General features: G+C 40.3%; 1 protein-coding gene across 2 annotated transcripts; it reads left to right on the plus strand.

Annotated features, from left to right (window-relative positions):
* Nucleotides 1–266: 266 nt before the first annotated feature.
* CASP8AP2 (caspase 8 associated protein 2) lies at nt 267–19,115 on the plus strand. 2 transcript variants are annotated; one of them, XM_054279888.1, is made up of 10 exons: nt 267–400; nt 1,482–1,557; nt 2,735–2,815; nt 4,543–4,643; nt 5,796–5,870; nt 7,078–7,193; nt 9,022–11,522; nt 12,326–15,257; nt 16,819–16,918; nt 18,230–19,115. In XM_054279888.1, the coding sequence occupies exons 2-10, from the start codon at nt 1,509–1,511 to the stop codon at nt 18,284–18,286; spliced, it is 6,012 nt and encodes a 2,003-aa protein (XP_054135863.1). In that variant the 5' UTR covers nt 267–400; nt 1,482–1,508; the 3' UTR covers nt 18,287–19,115. The 2 variants fall into 2 exon arrangements, with proteins under 2 accessions (XP_054135863.1, XP_054135864.1); XM_054279889.1 differs by lacking the exon at nt 2,735–2,815.
* The last annotated feature ends 899 nt before the right edge of the window (nt 19,116–20,014 follow it).

The raw sequence follows: 20,014 nt of genomic DNA on the forward strand, positions 1-20,014 counted from the left end.
GTCCGGGAGCGGAGCGAGGCTCCCCCGCTGGCTCAGAGCGCCGGAACGCCGCGCGTGGGGGGCTGCGCTTGCCGTGCCCTCGGCTTTCCCCGCTCTCTGCTCTCCGGAGAGCCATCTGCCGCTGCTGCCGCTGGACTCGCCTGCCCGCGAGCCCTTTAAATCTGCGTCGGGGAGGCGGCCGAGGGCGGGCGGTGACGGACGCGGCAGCGGGTGGCCCCGGCTCGGGCGGCAGGAGCGTTACGCCCCCGGCGGCGGCCGCTCGCGGAGGCCGAGCGCGGCTGTCGGGCGGTAACGATGTCCCTGCAGGGGTTTGGCAGCGAGATCGCCGACAGCACCAGCCGCCGGGATTAAACCTTGGTCTTCCCGGGAGCACCGCCGCAGCAGCGCGGAACGACACCAGGTAAGCTCGTGTGTGCCGTGCGGCATAGCCCCGGGCAACCTCCAGCGGCCGCGGCCCAGGCCTGCGTGACCAGTGGTTGCCGTGAGCTGCGGGCTGGAGCAGCCGGGATGCTCCCGGCTCGTCCCGCCGGGAGCAGCGCGCGATTTCCCGCGCTCGGGGCCGGGCCGGGATGGGGCCCGCGGCCGGGAAGGGGCGAGGGGGCGGGGCCACGGCCGAGGGGGTGGGGCGCGGTCGCCCCGCGCGCCTCACTTTGGCGCCAACTGCTCGGGGCTGGAGGCGGAGTTTGGTGGCGTCACGGCGGCGGATGCGCCGTGCGGCTGCGGCCGTTGGCTGGCGCGGCGCTGGCCCCGCCCCCCGCGCCCGGCCTGCGGCACCGCGGCGGCGGCGGCCGATGAGCGCTCTCGGCCCTGCGCGCGCACCGCACCCGCGGACACAGCCTGCTCGGCTCGGCTCCCCCGGGCACAGCCTGCCCGCCCCGCGGGAGCCGCGACCGGGGCTGCTCCTGCACTGAGACCCCCGAGAGGTCCCGAGCTCTTCCGCCGCGGCAGGAACTGGGGCGGGCGGGAGCCCCTTCCTTCCCGCGTGTGCGGGGAGGGCGAGGGGAAGAGGCTGCCTCTGAACGGGCTGGGGGCTGCTCAGCGCTGCCGGGTGCCTCTGCCTTCCCCCCTGCCAGCCCCTTACTGGTCTGACTGGTGGTACCAGACAACGGGGATTTGCTTTTAAATGGTCAGTAGGGAAGAAATCGGAAATATCAAATCAGTTTATTTTAACTGGGTAAGCTGCACGTTGGGATAACCTGTTCATATAATGCAGTGCTGATTTTCATATCGAAATTTCTTTGTCGGATCAATAAGTCATAGTTAAACATCTTCAGGATGCTCATTCAAGTAACAAATAATTTTTTACGTTTCTTGTTGCCTTGATCCAAGAGTTTTCCTACTCTAGTGCTAGATTTTATTGAAGAGCAAGGGCCACATGTAGCACAGGTGTAATTTATGTACATCAAGATGGTGCTGCTTTATGTTACTGTTCTGAAATTGTCGATTAATTGGTTCCCTTTGCTGTGATGTTTTGCTCCTAGATGGGGAAGCCATAGAGAGTTTGTACCATGGCAGCAGATGAGGATGGACTGGGACTGTACGATATCCGCTACAGTGGTGAGAAGTGTTAGATTACTTTCTGGCTCCTGGGGAATTAATGAAAGCAGTCTTATGCAAATAAATAGGTCTAGAAATAACTTAAAAAACAAATTCGAAGTTGTGACAAATTCTGATGAGCTTCAAATGTAATTAAATGGTTGTGGCACAATATCAAGCAAGCCCTATCCCATTAGTAAGTTTGTATGTGAAACTCTACCTGTGTACTTAGGATTTCTGGAATGTTTTGAAGGGGTCTGGAGCTGGTCTCGCCCCTGTATTTCACAGTGTCTAATTTAATCTTCAGCTGTATCTTCATGAAGCTTGCATTTGAACAGTATGGGGCACTGCTCCCTTGTTTGCTGTTTGTAAGAGCCAATGTGCTCCCAACTGCCGCAGTACCCATAAGTATGGGTGAGGTTTGCCATTACCTTTACCCAGGGTAATCACAGAAACTGCTGCAGTACTCCATAATCAAGGTACTCTTTATTTCCAGCTCCACAGCTGGCTGGTTTAACACATATTTAGGAGATTCCCAGCCTCAGAAGGACTATGGATATTGATGCTTTTCTTTATAGAAATAATATTTGTTGCAGAAATTGAGAGGTCTACATAGACGACATGAGAGTGATAAGAGGCACTGCGAAAAGACATGAAGCAAAACTAAGATGATTTAGATTAAAATACATTTACAGAATCAGTTATTGTGTTAGTAGATGGCAATGCTAAAGACTAAAATTGGTGGTATTATGATATAGACTGCTACAATGCTTTCTCTTTAGCAAGAAATATTTTCTTTAACAGTAGTGGTTTTATCATACTGAATCTTTTATTTTTGTTTTTGGATTCTATATGTTTTGTATTTAGCATATTCTAGAAAAGAGTTTCAAAGTTAGATCAATTTTACTTAATTTGTCATTTTAAAATCTATTTGCCATATAGTTGGCTTTATGCACAGTTCTTGTGGTATTTACAAGCTGATCTTACAATTTACTCCCTGGTGGCTGATCTTTTCTCCACCGTAGCAGTAGTTTCCTGGATAAAATTCCCGTTTTACTGGTCTGTACTATTACCTCTCCGGTTTTCTACTGGTATAGGATCATAGCTGTGCTTACTTTTTACTTTATGGGAAAAGTAGAGTTTGCAGTTTACTAAATGACTACTTTAGCTTTTTTTTTTTTTTTTTCTATTGCTTTAGCTGAAACTTCCCCCTTCAGGGAAGGAGATGAGAGCTCTGTGGATATTTATGATGGCTTGGACAGCAGTTTGTCGGTTTCTGGTAGGTTAATGGTGTCTCACTGCTCTGCTTGGCACATTACAGAGTCTCTGCTTCTTGAGCTGATTTCAAGTAAAACATATTTAGTTTTAAGTTTACATTTAGCTGGTGCAGCCTATGCTTCAGCAAGCAACTTGTTTAAATTCAAGACATATATCTTAGGCTGTATAAATGCAGCAGAGAATGCTTAAATCTGTTTGCTGAATGAAAGATAGTTTTTCTAATATTGGCTATTTGAAGATACTTGAGCAGGGGTGCTGGAAACCTTCGCTATTTTATCTGTGCCTTGATAGTAGGACATTTTACCTTGGAAAAAATACCCTTATTTTGTGTTTTTGTTAGCTTCAGGATCAGATCCAGCAGTCACTGATCACTAAATCCCCAGTGAGAGATCCAAAACATGCTTTCAGTGTGATACAGTAAATTCAGGGTATCCTTTAAACCTTTTGTTACTGTCCAAATAATTTGACATGCTGTTGCAGCACACACTGAAGTTCGGAGAGCCAGGATACACAAAGTATCACAATACAATTTCAGAAGGCTTTAAGCATTTTCCCATACGGAGTTACACCATACCACGTTAGAAGGCTTCAGCCACGTGCCCGTACAGAGTAACCCCATATCACATGGAAGGCTTCAGACATCTGCCCTTTGTGTTCTTTAGCCCAACCTTTTACACCCCTCATGTTGCTGCACTGCACCTGAGTGCCCTCAGTTCCCTTTGGTGTTGGTCAGTGCCCCTGGGCACTCCCTGGCTCATTGCTGTCAGCGCTGCTCACCTGCTGCTCACAGCTGTGCCCACTGGGGGTGAGGCTCAGCCACAGCCCCACTCCCAACTACCACAAACCTGTACCTACAACATGCTAATGTAAATTAATTTCTTCTTTTGACCTCTTTGAAAGTGGGAAATAAATGGATTCAGCACTTTTTTGTGAGCCTTAGTGTGCTGTTTAGTGAAATGCTGTTTCTAGTATTTAAGCAATTATTTCTCTCCTGATATTACTGTTGTAAGACCATTGAATTTGTATGAAGAACTGTACTATATCCTACAGACATAAAGCATCTCTACATCTTTTTCTCATTTTGCATTTTGTATTTCTTCAGTTCATATTTCTTATATGGAGATGCATTGTTTAGTAAACATTAAAAACACAAGGAGCAATAGCAATGCAGTAGAAACATTTTAAATAGTCCAGTTTTCAGTGACCTTGGGTTTTTAAATTTGCAGAGAGGGCTGGTGAGATCTTTGCTCTGTACAGATAAGATGTTATTTATACATCCTCTTGCATTATGGCATTGTCCATAGGATGGAAGCACAGCTTTAATAGCTGACTTCATTTATTTATCTGCAAATGCATCTGTATTTCAGGGGTGTCATAAGCCAGGTCCTCTAAGTGAAGTGTATTTGGTGAACAGGGCATCCAGGCTGATTTGAGGAAAAAGCACCATAATTAAATAATTTGGGTGTTGGCTTGTCAGTTGGTTTTGATTGTTTGGGTTTGGTTTTTTTTGTTTCACTTTCATTTCACTTACAGTTGGCTATTTCAAGATATCTCTGTGCCTTATTGCAGCATGGTATGATGTGAGCATATAATAATTACTTTGTGTGTTGTTACCTTGTAAGTAAAAGAAGTAAAACCAAAATGCACAGACAATATAGAACTGTGTACAAAATGCAAGATGGTTAGAAAAATACCTTCTTTCTCATGTAATTGCTTTTCTTTATATAGACAATTTTGCTCCAAATACTACACCATCTAGAAGCAGCTTAAATTTATTTGATGAGATATTAATTGAAGAAGGGACTGCAAAGAAAGCATCCTATGATGAGGTATGTATTAATATGGGGAAAAAAAACTTCTGATGTTTTGGGGGGGATTTTGTTCCTAATTTCCTTGTGTGAGAAGTAAAGTACAGAAAATGTTGTCAGCATGCTCACATTGTAGGAAAAATAGGCTCTTTTTAAGTAAGTAAAAACAGGAGTGTGCTAATAACCTCTTAGAACAAGAAGTTCAAGTGACTGTCACTCTGTGACATGATCTGTTCCCATTTCTCATTTGCATGCAGTTCATTTATCAGCTGTGTTATGGGAAAATGTATTGGAATTTCCCTGTAGTCAGTGATCTGGTCATACATCTGATACAAAGCTAAAATCTTGACATTTCTCCCAACAAGTTTTACCAGAGTAAAGCTGATAAATCTGTGATCTGTTTTACATGTTGTTAAATTCTGTCCTTGAGACTGAAGGTGGCCGTGCAGCAGGTAACTGCTTCTAGCAAATCAAGACAATGCTCATTAAGTAGCATCACCGATCCTGGCCTGTAAGACACATTTAAATGGAATGAAAGGAGCAGGCATTAACAAATGTTACAGAATAAGTAGGAGTGAAACCTCCAGGACTCTGAGTGGTGAAAATATCACTTTGCAAGTTTGAAAGTTGTTGACTGTGTGTTTGAATGGAAGTTGTCCATTCTCCTATGAAAACTTTGTCACTATCTATCTCTAAAGAAGAGCTCATGCCGAATTTATTTTACTTTAACTTTGTGGTCTCAGCAGGATCATGTCCTTTGCAGTCTATTATGGCAGTCCAAGTTTGTTGTTGTAACTTTTTGTTGTGTTTTTCCTTACCTGTTTTATCTTACATGAGATCTGTCAAGAGAGTCCCCATCCATTTGGCTCTCAGAACTCCTGCTCCTTGGCAGTTGTGTCTTTTATTTCACAATAATATGGCTTCCTGTTATTCTTCACCTATTACTGTGAGGCAAGCTCAATAGATTTCCTCTTAGCTGAGTGTTTGTGTTGTTTTAGAGATCTGCATACCTATTGGAGCCTTTTGTTTCAATATGGCTTTCATATGTTCCTTTGGGGGAAAAACAGAGGTTGTGATATACATTAATGTGTTAACTGACAATAGATCTTGAGAAGTAACTGTTCTGTATAATTAAGTCCATTTCTGTGCTCTGAATTCTTCTCTCTTTGACAGTTGCAGGCAGAATATGGAAAATGTCAGCAGCAAATTAAAGAGTTGATGAAGAAATTTAAAGAAATACAGGCACAGGTATTGTAGTTCAAAGGGAAATACTGTCAAGATGATGCAAAGTAAATTGAATATTGCTTTGAGAAAGCAATTTCCTATGCTTTCCAGACTTGATCCATTGCATGGATGGTTTGTAAAGCATCCCTGTGGATGTTAGGACCTTGGTCTGCCTAGGATGGTTGGAGGGGATAGCCTACTGACAAGATCAGTAGGTAAATTAATGTTTCACAATGTTGTGTGCAGTAAGACTTTATTTGGTTAAAAGCTATCTTCTGTCTTCCTGATTAGAAAGTAAATGTGTCAAATGATTAGTTATCAGAAAGGTATCCAGTACTCTTGTTTTTTTAATGCTCTAGGGACAGGGCTGTAAAGCACCTGAGCTGTCATCAGCACTGGAAGCAGATGTCTGTGTTGCTTTGAGCATAGAGCCATTCTGATTAGTCTGAGCTGCTCTTCAGCTGCAGCTGCTGTTCCCTTGCTGTGCCACTCTGCAGAGAGGATTATTTGGGGCAGTTCTGCAGTGTGCTCTGCTGCATATTGCACATAACTCCCAAAGGTTCTAAGTCTGCAGTGGTAAGCAGCTGCTGCCCTGTGACACTTTGTATTGTTTTCTGCAAAACTTGTCTGCCTTTCTGAGCAGGCTTTGCTGAGGACAATTATCAAGAGAAGGGATTATTTCTAGGATTGACAGGGTTCTAGAATATCATACCTAGAAATGTTAGAATGATAAAGTGCCCAAAGTTGGTTTTGATACTTTAAAAGAAATACAGTTACTCTCTTTCTCTGAAAGTGCTTGAGAGCTACATCTCTCATTTGATGCAATGACCAAGAAAGAAATAAATGTGTAAAAGAATGAAACAAAGAGGTGGATTATCATTTTTTAGCTCACTTGTTTCATGGCATATTTCAATTTTACTAAATTGTATGCTTGAAACTGTACGCATTTCAAGCATATTTCTTGTTAATAAATAATTACCAAGACCACAAACAGAAGCATAAATGTGAGTAAAATTAAAAAAAAAAAAAAGCCTCATACTGTTTTGGATCTGAGTCATTCTGATTTCTTTGAAAGATTTTACATGTTTTACTGTCACTTTGCCAACGATGGGACATTTTCCTAGTGATTGTCTTGCACTGTTTTTCATTACATGGTTGGATATCCAAGCTAATTCTTGTTTTTTTCTCTCCCTCTCTCTCTTGCTGTCTCTTTTATGTATATTTAAAATAGAATATCATTCTACAGAATGAGAACCAGGCTCTCAAAAAGAATATTTCAGCCCTTATCAAAACAGCAAGAGTGGAAATTAACCGTAAGGATGAAGAAATCAGTCATCTGCATCAGAGGTACAAACAGACAGCAGAACTGAAAACATGCTTGTGGTCTGATCATGTTTATATACTTGTTAGGAATTTTTGTGTGCATTTTAAGAAAAATTAATGAAAAAATTAGTAAATTATTGTGTGGTTTAGAACCAGTACAGTCAGAGGAAATACAGCTCTCCTTTGCCTGATGAGGTCTTGGGTTTCTACTTAAGAAAAGAAGGAATCCACATGGTGACCATTTCCATGAATTTTTGTTTGCAACCCACTATTCCTTGTGGGTTATCTAACTATCTTACATGTTTGAAAGCATTATCTTACTAGTTTTGAAGCTGAATTGTGTCTGTTCTATGGCCTCAGACATGAATTCCATGGAACTTCTCAGACAACAACTGAGAAGAAATAAATAAATTATATCATGTTTTCCTGGGAAGATATGAAATCCTGTCTCCAGTGGTGAGGGATAACAACAAGAGAATTATTTCTGTGTACCACTAATGTTACAGGCAGGAGTTGAAACAGTGAAGTATGGATGGGAGAGCAGCTGACAGTAAGCTTGTGAACCATGTAAAGGCAGAGCAGGGATTTGGGATTCAGGATGCCAACGTGTCAGAAGGTTACCTCCTTGTCACTTGGGTCACACATCATTGGTTTGTTTGTGTTTTGGTTTGACCATTTGATATTTTCCTGCACCAAAACATTTTGTAAAGGAGATTCCTTTGAGGTCCCTGTGCTAAAGGCTATTTGCATATAAACTATGCAGGTTTCTTTGCTAAATACAGAGAATTACTGGGCACAGTCTGATGGAGATCAAGAGGTTTTGACATGTGTAATTCTTTCAGCTCATCAGCTTTCACACAACAGCTGTCATTTTCACACCTTTGAGGGCAGTGAATTTAAAATTAAATTCTTTGAAAAGCAACTTTTTGTTTTGAATATTTGACCACTTTATATACTTTACAAGCTCCATTTCAATATCATCTGATGGTGCTGAAAGTTTGTGAACAAGGTATTTCATCTAGATATTTTGGAAGCATCCATCATGGAAAATTGTGGGGAAATTGGCACTTTGAGATCTTAGAAACATGCCTTGTCTGCTGCATGGTTTATAGTAAATTAGCTTTTCTTAAGCAATACATCTATGTGTAAAGATTATTTCAAAGTTAGTATCTCTCAAGGAATTGTTAGTGTTTAGCTCAAAAAAAAACCCCTCAACTATAAAACCACAAAACAAAAAAACCACAGCTGGATACAATTACATTAATCACACATGTATACCCTTTCTAATTTGATTTTTTAAAGTTATTTTTAATATGATGACTTCTCAGCAATAGCATGTGGCCTTGATGAGGCTTGGTTATCTATGGTTATCTATCTATAATGTGTACTTGTTTTCTGGAGCTTGCAAAAACTCCCACATGTAGTTTATTTCCTTATTGATGGTTTTAAAATTATTATTATTATTTTAAATCACTACTGCTGCAAAGAACAACTTTTTCTTTTTTTTTCCCCTGGGGGAGAGCTCTTTTTATTGCTGGACAATGAAATACTAATTTGAATTGAGATTGTTAACTAGACTCAATACAGTATTTTTTCATAAATCTTGATTTTTCTTTAGATTAATTTCTTTTGGAAAATATATATATCAATTACATTCTTTTGTTCTGTGCTGATGGAAATTATTAAATGTCTTTTTATATCACCCTTTTTTTTCAGCTTGAAATTGAAAGTGTTAATTTTTACAGAAACATGGATTCATTGCAGTTCAGCTTTAGTTATGTTTCAGTAAATTTAAAAATTTAAAATTAAAAATCTTAAAAATAAGATAACTTTTTTTTTGTTTTATAAACAGGCTGTCAGAATTTCCCAACCATCGAAGCGTTTTCACCAGAACATACCTTCCAGGAGCAACTAAAACTAAAGATTCCAAATTCAGACCTTCTGATTTTGGTGATAACATGAAGATGGAGCACAGAATGAAGAATGACTGTTCAAAAGATGCATACCACAGTTACTCATCTCACAGCACGGACAGTGGGAAGTGTGGCTCTGAGAAAAGGAACACTCCACTTTTGCCAAGGTACCCTCCTGAGGAGCTCTGCAGTGATGGTGCTCACACGTGTGCACTGAGCTATGACCATACCTCCACCAAGGAGAACAGAAAGGAAAGAAAAGAAACCAAAAGCAATGAACAGCACAGCAGGGGAAGTGGCAGCAAATACAAAAGAGAAGTACATCAGAGCACTGGAAATGATGGGGACAGCGAGGAGGGGAATGTGGATCCTCAACAGAAGCTGAAAACCCTCTCAGAGAAGGCTAGTAAAAATGAATTGCAACAAAAAAGTCAGAGCACAAAACTCAAATGCAGTCCAAGTGTGGAAAGAAGAGTAGAAAGGGGTGTTTCTTCCTGGGAGAAACAGACAGCTGGTAAAGACAGATTTCAAGCAAGAGGTGAATTGTATACTGATGAGAGATCACAAAATGTATTAAAAAAGGACAATAAAACACATGATAAAGGTGAAAAACATGCTGGCCAAAAAAATAAACCAAATGAGAAGCTGCAAGAACAAGCAAGGAGGCCTAGCAGGGGAAGCAGTCCACACTCCAAGAATGACCATTCAAAGAGTCTTCATGAATCACATAAATGTCGTGCAGAGGAGTCTAGAAAAGTAAAGCACGCTGACTGCAAGAGAGACAGGGGCACAGATGATCATGGCTCTCGAGAAGGAAGGACTTCACCTTCTAATTCCAGCAGCAGAGAGCATAAATATGCACGCTTGAAGGAAAGCAGCAGTAGACATGAATGGGAAACAGCACATTCCAAATCAGAAAGACACAGAACTGAGGAAAAAAGGAAAAGGGAAAGAGAGGATCAGGATGAAAATAGACATTTTAGAAATGAAAAAAAAGTTGCAAAAGAATTTTCTCACCAATCTGTAAAAGACTCCAAGAAAGGTACCCATGGTACAAAAAGTGAGAGAAACAAATCCTCTAAGCTGGAAGAAACATCCAGAGTAGCAGGCACCTTAAAAGATGATAAGGTACCCAAAACTAAAGGTAATCACACTGGGCAAAAAAACAAAGACTTAAAACTTAGCTTTATGGAAAAGCTAAATTTAACTCTTTCTCCTAATAAAAAACAATTTCTCTCTGCAATGGATGGACTTAAAGCACCTTCCCAAAAAGCCACTGATGAGGGAGGTGCAGAGCTCACACTGCAAGCAGAGCTCTTAGATTGTGCCCACCCTGTAGACTGTGGTCCCACAGGGCACAGTCATTCAGCACTACAGGTTCTGGACACTGCAGCTCAGAGCAGCATGGAACCAGCACTGCCTGTTGCTGCCGGTTCTGGAAATGGAGCCTTGAAAGCAGCAGCAGATCCAGCACGGGCTGAGGCAGTGCCTGCAGTCACAGCTGATGAACCAAGCTCAGAAACCTTACCAGAAGAAGAAGAAGGGGGTCAGGTACAGCCCCAAGCCTTGCCAGCAGCAGCAAAGGTGCTGGTTCCTGATGAGATGGACTCTGAAACGCCTTCAGAAGCAGCAGAGACTTGTGATCCAGCTGAATTGGAAGCGTCAGTAAAAACAGCAGCAGTGACAGGTCTGAAGCACCCTGAATGTTTGCCCCTGGAGGTGACAGGGAGTGTGGCAGAGTGTGAAAAGCTGCCTGTGACAGAGGGTGAGATGCAGGATGATTATGTACCAGCAGCACAAGTGGCAGGACCTGAACCTGCAAGTGCAAGTATGGGAGACCTTTTGGAGTCAGCAGAGAAGAAAGAGGAAGATAAAATATGGCTGGCTGCTGACACAGAAAGCTCTGCAGATCAAAGTGGCTCTCAAAATGCTGGCTTAGATGACTCAGAAGCCAGAAGTTCTGGTGACCTGGAGTCCTCTGACATTGCAGATGATAGCAGTGAAACAAAACCAGACTCTTTAATGGAAGTAGTGAGGGATGATGATCACCTGGCTGCAGAAAATGTTGACTATCCCATTGAGGAAAAGAGTATCTGTGAAGTTAATACAAGTACATCTCATTCACTGGACAGAATTAGGATAAGTGATAAGGATAAACCACTAGTTGACCAGAATACTTGTGATCTGGGGCCAGACCTAGCTGATAACAGTACTGCAACAGCATCTTCTCTCAGTGGTGAGATGTGCCCTGTAACTAAAGAGAGAGTATTAACTAACCCAGTTTGTGTTGATGATGACAGCTCAATTCTGAGCATTGATCTCAATCACTTGAGGTATATTCCAAAGGCAATCAGCCCACTGAACAGTCCAATACGTCCCCTGGCTAGAGCACTGAGGATGGAAAGTCCCTGCAAAGGCCTTGTGAAGACTTACAACAAAGGTATTTGCATGTGTATATTCTAATTTGTTTTCTACATAAAACTTAAAAGATCCTCTCATGGAAAGCAGAAACTACTTCTGACTGCTTTCTGAAAAATACAAATTGTGTTTTCTTAAGCTGTGTATGTCCCAGTGGTCCTTTTTGTTAGTGGTGGCAGCATTTAATGTTGCAGCCAGGATTCTAGCCATTTAAATATTAGTGCTGTAAAATTGGAGTTGGTCACTATTGACAGAAGACTGCTTGAAATAAGAGTTTTGTATTAACTTACTAAAAAAACATACATATACATTTCTTAATTGTGGCTAGTTTTACATAGATCTCTTTAGGTTTCATTATTGGGTCATTCTCAGTTTGTTTTAGTTTTGAAATTGTTAAAAGAAAAGACAACTATTGTATGTAAATATTAATTCATAATGATGTGAGAGTTATAATTTAGCTGGTGCAGTAATCAGAAAACTTGTTAAAGTAAATGGAAAGAAATTTAAAACTGATGAAGACTGCTACATTTTTATCTTTCCAACTGATGTATTTGTGAGATAGTTCACATATGTTTGGTGAAATGTTGAGGCCCCTTAAAGCTCAAAATTTGCTCAAAATAAAGTTTAATTTGCCCTTTAAAGCTCAAAGAAATATATTAAACTGGCAGCTGCTGAAGGAAACCACCCAAACTCATTATAACTCAGGCTTCATGAATTCAAACAGTTCTGAACAATCAGTCTATGGAAGAGAATCTTATTTTTCTGAAAATATCTGTTTAAAATTGCATTTTTTGTGGTGACTAGCAAACTGTTTTCTTTTTATAGATTTAATGCCTGAAAGTACTGTTGTCATCTGTCCCTCAAAGAACTTGTCAAAGGAAGTAAACAAAGAAAATCAAAAGCCAATGAGCATGTCTGATGAACACTTAGAGATGGAGTCTCGGCTGAGTATCTCTTCTGATGAAATAGAAGAAGGTGAAATCATAAGTAGTGATGAAGATAAAGAAAGATCTAAACCAGAGAGAGGCTCTGAAAATACTAAAAAGTCAAGACCAAAAGCTTCTTCTGAGACACGAAATTTAACCAGCAGCCCACAGAATCAAAATAGCAAAACTGTGCACTGCAATGAAGATAATGGAAAATTTGTTTCTGTGCAAGTAAGCACACAGAAGAACAGAGAGAGGCATAAAAATCAGACCTTCAGATCTTCAAAGAATACGAAGAAAAACAAAACTGTGAGCATTGCTTGTCTTGAAAAAATAGTTCATGTTATTGTTGAACCTTCAAATATACAAGAAATCATGCAGATGCTCAGAGCTATACGAAAACAGATGAGGAAAAGTTATATGAAGTTCAAAGTACACTTCCCAGTTCAGCATTTTCACAGAATTATAGAATCTGGGATCATAAATTTTACAGCATTAATAAGATACTTGAACTTTTCCAAGATGTGTGCATTAGGTGATACGTTAAAATTGAATATCTGTGATATTATAGAGTCAAAACTTAAACAAGTTAAAAAGAACGCAATAGTGGACCGTCTTTTTGACCAGCAAGTATCAGATATGAAAAAACAGTTGTGGAAATTTGTAGATGAACAGCTTGATTACTTATTTGAAAAGATAAGGAGAATTATAATAAAGCTATGTGATGTGGAAAATGAGAGCGAGGAAGGGAAGTTTGAAAGAGTTGGAAAGCAAAACCACAAGATCAGTCATAAAAATGATGTGGAGAGATCTAGAAAAAAGTCCCCGAAAGAGGGTTCTCAAAAGCCTGAAGAATATATTTCAAAACAATCTGTGGATTATGAACAATCTAACTGCCACCATGAGAAAAATAAGCCAGGTGCACCAAAAACTGCCCTTACAAAATGTCTTAATTCCATTGATAACACAAGAAATTCCCAAACAAAAGTTCACCTCTCTAAAGAGAATAATTTACAAAACTCTCTTACTCCACTGAAGGGTGTGAAATATGAGAAGGAAGGTCTCCAGCTGTCCAGAGATGCTAACAAGTCTGATCTTAGTTATGAGCTTCTCACAGAACAGCAAGCCTCCAGTCTTACATTTAATCTAGTAAGTGATGCTCAAATGGGTGAAATTTTCAAAAGCTTATTACAGGGTTCTGATCTGTTGGAAAAAAATGGTGGCAATATCAACAGAAATGACTGTGAATTCAGGACTCCAGAGAAACAGTTTTTAGACAGCCATAAGTACAGGGATAATACTGTTGAACTGGAGCAAGACATCAGTGCAAAGGAGGCATGCATGGATTGTAAACTGGATGAGGATATTAGTTGGACTATTGTTTCACCTGTAAGAGCTCCCTCACTGGCATCTAGGTCTCAGATGCCTGTTGATCCAGATGTGCTGGATGAGAGCTGTATGTTTGAGGTTTCCACAAACTCAGCTTCGTGCAAAGAAGATGAATGCAATTTACAGAAGAATAAATCTTGTATTTCTTCTATCCTCCTTGAAGATTTGGCTGTTTCCTTAACCATTCCATCGCCTTTGAAATCCGATGCTCACCTCAGCTTCCTAAAACCTGAGAATAATTCCAGCTCAGCTCCAGAGGGTGTTGTTAGTGCACATTACAGCGAGGATGCACTTCTTGGAGAGGAGGATGCCACTGAACAAGACATTCATTTGGCTTTAGAGTCTGATAACTCAAGCAGTAAATCAAGTTGTTCCTCGTCGTGGACAAGTCGGCCTGTTGCTCCCGGTTTCCAGTGTCGCCCCAGCCTCCCGATGCAAGCAGTGATCATGGAGAAATCCAATGATCATTTCATAGTGAAGATCCGAAGGGCAGTGCCATCTGCCTCACCAGCCTCTGAGCAGATGGCTCCGGTGAAGGAGGCACAGGCATCCTCAGCCAAGACTGGAAAAGGAGAAATGAGAACGGGGGGAAAAGAAAAGGACAGCCAGAGTGCCACCGTGAAAGAAACTGTCAAACCAGATGTGGTTAACATGGATCACTTGCCCCATGTCAGCACTGAACAAGAACAGAATCCTGCCTTAGCTCAGCCTCTGAAGGAGTCACACAGTAGTGTTGGAAAGGAAGAAACTACTGGCTTGCTTGTAACCTCTAGAAAATGTTCAGACAAAGAGAGCCATGACTCTGAAAGCCCAGATAAAGGCTCTGAGCAATCTGAGGCACAGAAATTGCAAGTATCTGAAAACATAAATGAAATGCATGTTAGATCTCAGGATTCTTTTCCTGCTGGATGCAGTAAGAAGTCATGCATAACAGATGGTATTGTTGGTGGAGCTTCATGTCATACAGTGGAATCCAGAGCAGAGAACAGGACTCAGGAAACTTCAACAGGAAACTCAGAAGTCAATGATAAAAAGGAAGAGCTGGAAGAGTGCTTGGATTCATCTGCAGACCTAACAGAAGAGCTTTCTATTGAGACTGTAGCAAGTGAATGTGATCTTGAAACAAAACCCTGTTTGAAGACTAGTGGAGGGTGTCAGATAAGTATAGATGATAAAACTAATAAGAAGAGGAAAAAAGAGACTATCAAAGAGAATTCCAATTCAAAAAGGCAACGAAAAGGAACTGAATCAGCAGGTGAGGGGAGTGATGAAGGTAATGTCAGGATTGAAGATAAAAATTCATCACCCAAGCAGTGTTCCAGTAAGAAGAATGACCAGCAGAATAAAGACTCTTCTCCCTCGGCTTCATCTCCATCCTCACCTAGCCTCTATGCCAAAAACATCATTAAAAAGAAGGGAGAAGTCGTAGTTTCCTGGACAAGGTAATTTCTGATTCAATCTGCTTGATTACTTTAGGGTTTTTTAAAACTATGTGAAACACTGAAAAGAAGGAAGAAAAGGGGTCTTAGCTAATGACCAAAGTTATTTGGTAGCTCTACACTGTTCTCTAAAAAGGAGAAAGGGAGCCTCCTTTTATCAATGCAGGATTGCTGTAGGAGATTGATGTCCATTTCTTATCCACATCTCCCAAAGCAGGAGTCCTTTTGGTTTTTGTTTGGAAAGCTTATGTGCTGAGGTAACAAGACCTACTGTAATCCACTCTATGTTCTTATTTCCCCTGCCCGGTTTATTTTTTCTGTCCAAAAATTCCAGCCAGGCTTGGTAGGGGATGAAGTTCCTTGATGTTCCTAGGAGGCATTGGTGACTGATGAGGAACAGCTAAAGATTTCCCCCTCTGAGGGAAGGCATGAGAGTAAGCAGTTTTCTGCTTACAGTTTTACTTTGGGCCTGAGCTGCTCAATCTGTGGAAATGTAGCAGTCAACCATTCCACTCAATATATTCTGATTTGCAGGATGTGGGTGACAAATGGAATGGTTGTCTGTGTCAATAATACATGCAAAATTATTGTGGTGTATTCTTGTTTTTAAGAAACTATAGTTGGCAGGTTTTGCTGTTCTTGCTATATAACTTGACACAATGAACACTTTATAAAGGGGCTTCTAAAATTTTCAGGATAGACTTTTCTAAACTGTAGTTCAGATATAGTGAGTTTCTAGGTAGCATTTTAAAAGAGAACCAGTTCCTTCACAGAAAAAAGGCAGCAAAAGCTAATGTGATTTTTTTTAATGTGCAAATCAACAAGGTAGAAAGAGACTTAAAATTTTCTGTATGAGTATGATCGGGTTTCCAGTTTTGCAGGTTTTGTGTATCTTTGAACTTTTATCTTTTTTTAAAAAAATACATTTATTTAAATAACTAGTCATTCCACTTTTCTTTGAAATTGAAGAAAAAAAAATACAATTTGTTGAAGTATGATAGGTTTCAGCCAAATAAAGTTGCTGGCTATACACATTTTGCCTAAATTCATTGATGAGACTGACGGGAAATCGGTGACACACTTCAGAATAGACTCCTGGGTTTTTATTCTCATGTGAGCAGTACATGTGCTCTCTGAGTATATGTTTGTTACATTAAGCCCCTTAGAGGAGTCAAACATCCTTAGGTGAAAGCTTCTGTTCAGCCATGCAAACTGAGGCTGGAACTGCTGACCTCTGTTGAATTGGAGTTCCTTTCAATTCATGTTTAAATATCTGGTTTAGGAGCTTAAAACTCTTTGGCTTTGGTTTGGGGCTAGCTCTGTTCTAACAAATCCTGCCCTCCCTAGTAGGGGAACGTAATCTCCTCTACCTCTTGTTCGTACTGACTCTCTTACTCTGCTGGTAGAAGAAAGGATCCTCCACAAATTTGTTGCTGCTGTTTGAAGTCATGTTCTGTAGTTTGGAAATACTATGAATTTTATATATACCTGTATGTATTATTTTGTTTGTGTACATTTACACAACTATATGTATTAATGTTTTGAAAATGCATTTTTGCTGTAGAAATGATGACCGAGAAATTTTACTGGAATGTCAGAGAAAAGGACCATCAAGCAAAACCTTTCTTGCCTTGGCCACTAGGCTGAACAAAAGCCCAAGTCAGGTAGGTGATGATCATTCTTGTATATACTACCAGCAGTATTCCTACATTTACAATTACAGTGAAACAAAAAGCTTTGGAGATCTTCTGCCTATCTGTTGTTTTCTTTTCCTCATGTCTTTTCTGGGAGATTCCTGAAAAAAAGCATCTTAGATTCTGCCAGCTGTTACTTCTCACAAATAGACATAGGGATATTATGGGGATTCCTAAGTTTGGTTGGTACATCGGAACTGCTCCACTCATAATCCAGGTACAACAGGATTGTTCTGTTGTTGGATCAGCACTTAGATAAAGAAAGGCAATTTTGAGAGGCCTGAAGCCTTTGGATACCTTTAATAAATTAGAAAAAAGATTCAGTTTAGAGCTGAGAAAAAGTATCATGGTTGTGCAGAAAGGTCATTTTTAATGAAGGCATTTCTTTTTTTCCTTTCACTTTTAATGTAAAAGTTTTCAAAGGACGCAGATACCAAATTAATGTAGAATATTCCCAGAGGTTTGCATCTAACTTTATACTTCGGTTGAATTGTTCTCTTAATATGGATCCTGCAAATCTAGAAAGGGAGAAACACATTTGACTCCATTAGGAAATCCTGCATGTTGGGATTTGGATTTTAGGATATTGTGTTGTATAGTTGTTGAGTTTTTGTGGGGTTTAGAAGCTGTTGGGGTGGCTGGTTAGATAAAATAATGTTATCTGTGCATTTATGCCTCTCTTGCCAGTTAGTTTGGTGGATCATCAATATGCTATAGCAATATGTATAGAGCAATAAAATGTAGTAACTTAGAGCTGAGTGAGATTACTACTTCATCTGTAGCTATGTTCAGCAAAAAGGCCTTTTACTCTGATCCACAGACCAGTTTTGTAAAATCCCTGTTAGGCAGATTATTCCATGATGAGCAAAAAATACCTGAAGCAACAATTGTACAAGAGGGTAGGAAATAGCCAATAAATGGTGCTTTTTATGGAGTACAAAATAAGCTTTTGTCTTTACATTTGCATTGTACTCACAGTTATGCGTGCCAAATTCAAGGCTAATTGGCTTTGAAGCCTTCATTTTTCCTCCTCCTTGTAGGGAAGCCTGTGTTGGCTCTAGCTGTCTTTGATTAACCTGGAAGCTATTTCAAATGGGAAAGGTACAGGAAGACTTCCTAGATCCAGTTAATTTGTTAATGGTGCTCCTAAAATTCTACTAAAATTTCTTCAAAGTAAATAGCGGTGGTCTTAAAAAAAACTTGATGTCAGATCAGTCTGTTGTGGTAGATGTGGAGGTCGGGGGCTTTAATGATATGTCTTTTTTTTTTGTCCTCTCTTAGGTTTCAGAAAGATTCAAGCAGTTAATGAAGCTGTTCAAGAAATCCAAGTGCAAGTAGACTCAAACCAAGTTTCTTCATGATTACAGGGCTCAGGTGTTACCTGCAGGGATGAACTGGAGCTACTGCATTCATATGGTGGGATTATGGAGAGGTATCTGGGTCAGAATACTGAGTTTGGTAAATCCTGTGCACTGTCAGTATTTACTTGTCTGAGTTTCCTCTGAACTCCTTTAACAGAGTAACACAGAGGGAACTTCACAAGCCAAGTGGCCAGGAAAGAAAGGGCTTTGACACTGCACACGGGGCAGTATCATTTCAAGGGGGTTGTCTCCTATTAGTTAAAGGTGTTCTGTGGGTGGAGACAGGGGCAAGAGCGGGAGTGATGGCTCTTGCTGCACTTGTTGGAAGTTCTGTGTGTGCTGATGTTGAACTGTGATCTCAAAAAGTAAGAGTGCTTTGGAATCCAGTTGATAGATAATCCTGGAAAATGACAGGTAGGTCATCTTGGTGACTGTGGAACATATTTTAAGAAGTGAGGTCTTTTTCTTTTAAAATAAGGCAGGGCAATGATAGCAATGATTCCAAAAGTTGCTTATCTAGTAATTGAATTCTGTTGCTCAGGAAGAGGTGGATCTTGCAGCTTGTTCTTAACCGTTTGTGACAATTGTTTACTTACTAGAGATGTAAATCTAACAGGATCTGTTTTCAGAGCAGTCAGTGTGCAGGGTGGCATAAATGTTACTTTACATGAACGCTCCTCCGCAAAGGCCATTGTGTTTTTCTCTTCCAAATTACATCTGGAAAAGGTACTTTGTTTAGGTCTTCAACACAATAAACATTCTGTTTTGTTAAAAAAAACTAAATATCGAGGAGTGATTTTCTTTTAAAAATTCAGAAACAGATTTTACAGTTTCATAAAATGTGACTTCATAGTTAATAACCAGAAGCAAAACTTTTCCATAAAAACAGGCAGTTTTCAAAAGCTTGTCAACTTGGCATGTTTTGACAGCAATTGCATCTATATTTACACATTGTTTAGTGCATTAGAAATTCATTATGTTCTATTTTAAAAAAATCTGTTATAACTCTTTCCAGTTTTACTAGAACATACCTAAAGTGTGTGTGTGTGTATATATATTTACGCACACATCTCATACACACTGCTGTTTATCCCAAATTTCTAAAAATGTTTTGTTTTTTCTTCTCTCTGAGAACCATTCCTGGAAGTTGCAGGGGGTTTTGTTTAATGAATTCATTAATTTTTGAGGTTTTATTTTCTACAGAGGATTGGAATTGCTGTAGTCTTTATTCAGTCAGAGCATCTGCTGAGTACAGTTAGACTTCATTTAATAGCCCTCACCTAAGTGCATTGCCTTTCAACTTGGATTGAATTGGCTCTTTTTCAGAGTCCAGTAACCATTTCTTCAATGTCAGCATGTTTTTTGTTCCCTCTCCAGCTAATGGGACAGACTTCTCTTTCTAATAAACCATCAGATAATTTGTCAGTGATGTTGTCACTGACCCCTTTGGAGTATGGTACATGTGACTTATGGAATGGATTGTCGTGCTGCCAAACAGTGCATTGTCCTTGTTTTAGGCAGTGCTCTGGAAACTGTTACAAGGAACAACTTGAGTGGGTGATGATGTCAGTTATGGCAGTCTTCCATCTTTTGTGCTTGTTTCTGAACATTGCTTTCAATGATCAAATCTCACCTTCCGTGCTTTGCTGTCAGTCAGTGCCTGGTAATTTCAGTGGGGGATCAGTGCACCAGCCCATGCTTGTTC

This window comes from Melozone crissalis, unplaced genomic scaffold, assembly GCF_028551555.1.
Source record: "Melozone crissalis strain CALT ecotype California unplaced genomic scaffold, PUWL_Pcris_2 ptg000027l_1, whole genome shotgun sequence".
Classification (NCBI taxonomy): Eukaryota; Metazoa; Chordata; class Aves; order Passeriformes; family Passerellidae; genus Melozone; species Melozone crissalis.

Coding starts and splice junctions, on each gene's coding strand:
- CASP8AP2 (XM_054279888.1), top strand. CDS start 1,509: ATGGCAGCAGATGAGGATGGACTGGGACTGTACGATATCCGCTACAGT. Junction 7,194..9,021: donor ATCAGTCATCTGCATCAGAG/GTACAAACAGAC, acceptor TTTTATAAACAG/GCTGTCAGAATTTCCCAACC. Junction 15,258..16,818: donor GTCGTAGTTTCCTGGACAAG/GTAATTTCTGAT, acceptor TTTTTGCTGTAG/AAATGATGACCGAGAAATTT.